Source organism: Eptesicus fuscus, chromosome 14 (assembly GCF_027574615.1).
Source record: "Eptesicus fuscus isolate TK198812 chromosome 14, DD_ASM_mEF_20220401, whole genome shotgun sequence".
Classification (NCBI taxonomy): domain Eukaryota; kingdom Metazoa; phylum Chordata; class Mammalia; order Chiroptera; family Vespertilionidae; genus Eptesicus; species Eptesicus fuscus.
The window spans coordinates 38,157-42,512 of NC_072486.1; the positions used below are offsets into that span (position 1 = coordinate 38,157).

A 4,356-nucleotide genomic window follows, 5' to 3' on the forward strand; every position below is an offset into this window, starting at 1 on the left:
AGAGAAAAGGGCACCTTTCAGACACTGTTGGTAGGAACGTAAATTTGTGCAGTCTATGGAAACAGTATGGAGGTGCCTCAAATAAATCAAAACTAGATCTACCATGTGATCCAGCAATTCCTCTTCTATTTATCCAAAAGAAGTGAAATCAGTACCTCAAACACATACTAGTATCTGCACTCTCATGTTCATTGCAGCATTATTCACAGTAGCCAAGACATGGGAACAACTTAAGTGTCTATTCGTGGATAAATGGATGAAGACATGGAACATACATACAAAGGAGTATATCCAGCCACGATAAAGAACATCCTTCCATTTAGGATGTGGATGAACCTGGAAGACATTATGGTAAATGAAGTAAGCCAGGCTCAGAATGACAAATACTGTATGATCCCACTTTTGTGTGGAATCAACAATAGTTGAAATAGAAGCAGAGTAGATATAGTGGTTACTAGGGGCTCGGGGAGGGGGAAATACAATTGGCTTTAGTTATGCAAGATGGGTAAGTACTGGAGATCTAGGGTACCACCATGTGACTACAATTAACAATACTTTCTCACATGCTTGGAATTTGCTGAGCGCACACTGTACGTGGCAGCCTCCCTGGGACCCCCGAGCACCTCACAGAACCCCCATCGAGTCATTTCACCTGAAGAGTAAAGACAGAACAAGAGGCCAGACAACATGGACAGTCCATTTATTCAGCAGCAGCTTTGAAAGTGAGGTCTGTGGACTCTGAAGGGATGAGTGTTCCCATTTCTACTTCACCCCTTTCCCACACGTTTCTGTCCTCTGCAAGCTAGAGCTTGACACAAGAGGCATGTCCTAGATGTACTTGTACACCACCTTGGAGGGCACCGTTTGGAGGTGCACCCGCACGGGGCACTTGTAGAAGTGGGACAGCAGGGTCTCACTGTAGCCCACGAGGAAGTAGAACTTGTGCGCTGGCAGCTGCCTCAGCACCAGAGCACAGATCTCCACCTGGTTAGCCCGGCGCTTCAGCACAAGCTGGTCAGCCAGGCAGCCGGGGAAGGTGCCCAGCATAAACTTGCGAAGAAAAACATCCTCCACTGTTCGCTCTGCGGCGTGGTCCTCCCCATCCAGGTTCCCTGAAGAGAGACGGCACCACAGAATCAGCAAAGCTCCAGAGGTAACATCCAAAAGCAAAGGGTACCCAATTCTACCAACCCTGCCTCTCCTCTTTTCTTCTGTAAATGGAATAAGAATAACACTTTAAAGTTCCAAGTACATGCCGAAACTGGTTTGGCTCAGTGGATAGAGCGTCAGCCTGCGGACTGAAAGGTCCCAGGTTCGATTCCGGTTAAGGGCATGTACCTTGGTTGCGGGCACATCCCCAGTAGGGGGTGTGCAGGAGGCAGCTGATCGATGTTTCTCTCTCATCTCTCTCTCATAGATGTTTCTAACTCTCTATCCCTCTCCCTTCCTCTCTGTAAAAAATCAATAAAATATATTTAAAGTTCCAAGTACATTATTTCACTAAACTCCCAAACTAGGTACCATCACTATCCTTATTTTACAAAAGGGAAGAATGAGGCCTTAGCCAGGATATAGAACTCAGACGATCAGTCCATCTACTCCCTTTCCCACTCTCTCTTGACTGCCTTATAGCACTGGTCATCCGACAGGCCAGAGATGAGGCCACCAACTCCTTCTGAGGTTTGGGACATGAGCTTTCTCACAAACCAGGGCCATGGCCTACTCCCAGTGGATTCTCAGTGTGGACCCTGCAACCCCTACGCCTCTCACATCCACTGAATCTCCACACCCACCTGCAGACTTCAGAACCAGACCCTGGAAAGGGTGGGGACAAGAACCTTTAAATCACTTCTCTAGGTAGATGCATCATAAACATCCAAGTTGAAAACCCTCATACTGAACAAAATACCGTTGATTATCATTAATTTACAGTTCTGTTCTATAAAGTTGCCGTGATCTATGAATTAGCAAAACCTCAACCATAGCTCCTGGGGAAATGCAGGGCTAGGCTCTGCAAGCATTTGGCTCCATTATTTCTGTCAACAGGTCAATATAGAACCTTGGTTTATGTGTTTCTACTTAAAGGTAGTACCTTGTTTATTAAATGGGCTGATTAACACTGAACTCTCCCAACAGCACTATAGCTCAGGCCTGAAGAAACCTACTCTGACAGGCACCTGCTCTCTGTAAAGTTATCACAGCTCCTTAAGCTCGGCATCAACGACTATTTTAAGGCAGCAGTCATCAACAAAAAGCACAAAATTGTGAAAACATGGCAGTGATAAATCTCGAAAAGGACACGTTTAGTGTAGGAAAACTGAAACAGGAGGGCAGAGCCAGGAAGGAGACTTGACTTGAGGTGGTGAACAGACAATACAATATACAGATGATGTCTCATAGAATTGTACACCCAAAACTTATATAATTTTATTAACCAATGTCTCCCCAATAAATTCAATAAGATGTTTTTAAAAATAAATAAGTGTGGCCCTAACCGGTTTGGCTCAGTGGATAGAGCGTCGACCTGCGGACTCAAGGGTCCCAGGTTTGATTCCGGTAAAGGGCATGTACCTTGGTTGCAGGCACATCCCCAGTAGGAGGTGTGCTGGAGGCAGCTGATCGATGTTTCTAACTCTCTATCCCTCTCCCTTTCTCTCTGTAAAAAATCAATGAAATATATTTAAATAAATAAATAAATGTGAATAATTAAATTTTTAAAAAAGAGAGCAGAGCCCAGCCAGCGTGGCTCAGTGGTTGAGTGTTGACCTATGAACCAGGAGGTCACAGTTCGATTCCCAGTCAGGGCACATGCCTGGGTTGTGGGCTCAATCACCAGTGTGGGGTGTGCAGCAGGCAGCCGACCCATGATTCTCTCTCATCATTGATGTTTCTCTCTCCCTCTCCCTTCCTCTCTGAAATCAATAAAATGTATTTTTTTAAAAGAGGGCAGAGCCCTGTTCAACCTCAGCTGGGAAGGTGCCCATGGCTGAGAGTGACCTAGAAAGAGTCAAGAATAGGCAAATTCAAACACAAAATGAAGAAAAACCTGTGGGAAATTGCATTATTTACAGCACACTGTCCCACGAGTCCAGGCTGATTCTAAGGGGGTTCACTCCTTTCATGGACTCTGAGCCACTGCGCGTCTCTGTCCATCACGGGTGACTCCGTCCCGGCTCACGCACACAATTTCCGAGGAGGTTCACTGCGGTCCTTGCACCCGCGGAAAGAGGCAATTCTGTATCCCTTTCAATGCATCTCAGCATTCCTGACCCAGTCCCGGCTTTTTTACTTCTCTTTGAGCGTGAACCGGCTTTCCGACTCCGCACTGAGTGCTGGTTGGAATAAACCCTGACACGAGCTCATCTCGTGCGTCTGACAGTCACGACTGAGAACGCCTTCGTGGGGCTGGGGTCGCATCGCCAGCCTCCAGCGCGTGGTCGCCCCCTCACCTGTGTGCAGCGACAGCCAGCCCTTGCGGTGGGCGATGTGGTGAGGCGCGTGCGCCTCCTCGTAGGTCACGGGCTTGTCCCCTTTGCCCACTCGGACCCGGGCCGCCCGATTCTAGGAGCAAAGAGCGGCCTAAGTCCGTGCGCAAGACCCGGGCTGAGAGCGGCCCCGGCCCCGCCCCTCTCTCCGCCCCCAACTCCGCGGCCTCTCGTCCCCCGGGCCCTCGCCCCGGCCCCCACCTCTCCCCACCCCGCCTCCGCGGCCTCCCGTCGCCCCGCCCGGCCCCTCGCTCCGGCCGGCTCACCTTGGCACAGACCGCGGACACGTGCAGGGCGCGCCAGGCACACGGCAGCGCTCGGCTCCAGGACAGCACCTGCGTGCGCGGAGCGAAGAGCGTGAGACCGGAGCTAGGCCACCCCTCCGACCGCCGGGCCCGTCTCGTCGCCCACTCACCCGCGGCCCGAGGCCCTTGCCGCACACGGGCGCCGCCATCTTGAGCTACCGCAGCCTGTGACGTAACCGCGCCGCGGAGCAAAGGTCAGCGCCGGGAGGCGACCGCGGACGGAACCAAATGGAAGCGGGTGTGGCAGTCTCTCGGCCGGGGCGGGGCCTCTCGGCCGGGGCGGGGCGGGGGCGGGGCCTCTCGGCCGGGGCGGGGCCTCTCGGCCGGGGCGGGGCGGGGCTCGGGCCGGGGCGGGGCCTCTCGGCCGGGGCGGGGCCTCTCGGCCGGGGCGGGGCCTCTCGGCCGGGGCGGGGCTCTCGGCCGGGGCGGGGCCTCTCGGCCGGGGCGGGGCTCTCGGCCGGGGCGGGGCCTCTCGGCCGGGGCGGGGCCTCTCGGCAGGGGCGGGGCTCTGGGCCGGGGCGGGGCTCTAGGCCGGGGCGGGGCCTCTCGGCCGGGGCGGGGCTCTA

General features: G+C 53.4%; 1 protein-coding gene across 1 annotated transcript; it reads right to left on the minus strand.

Moving 5' to 3' along the window:
* Positions 1-678: 678 nt before the first annotated feature.
* MRPS24 (mitochondrial ribosomal protein S24) lies at positions 679-4,028 on the minus strand. The gene is made up of 4 exons (XM_008160614.3): positions 3,901-4,028; positions 3,752-3,820; positions 3,450-3,561; positions 679-1,112 (listed from the first exon to the last, which is right to left on the minus strand). The coding sequence occupies exons 1-4, from the start codon at positions 3,937-3,939 to the stop codon at positions 829-831; spliced, it is 504 nt and encodes a 167-aa protein (XP_008158836.1). The 5' UTR covers positions 3,940-4,028; the 3' UTR covers positions 679-828.
* Between the last annotated feature and the right edge of the window lie 328 nt (positions 4,029-4,356).

Excerpts from the sequence above, each read along its gene's own strand:
- MRPS24 (XM_008160614.3), bottom strand. The coding sequence starts at position 3,939 with ATGGCGGCGCCCGTGTGCGGCAAGGGCCTCGGGCCGCGG. Across the intron at positions 3,821-3,900 it reads GCAAGGGCCTCGGGCCGCGG|GTGCTGTCCTGGAGCCGAGC; the intron begins GTGAGTGGGCGA and ends CCGCGCACGCAG. Across the intron at positions 1,113-3,449 it reads CTGGCTGTCGCTGCACACAG|GGAACCTGGATGGGGAGGAC; the intron begins GTGAGGGGGCGA and ends GTCTCTCTTCAG.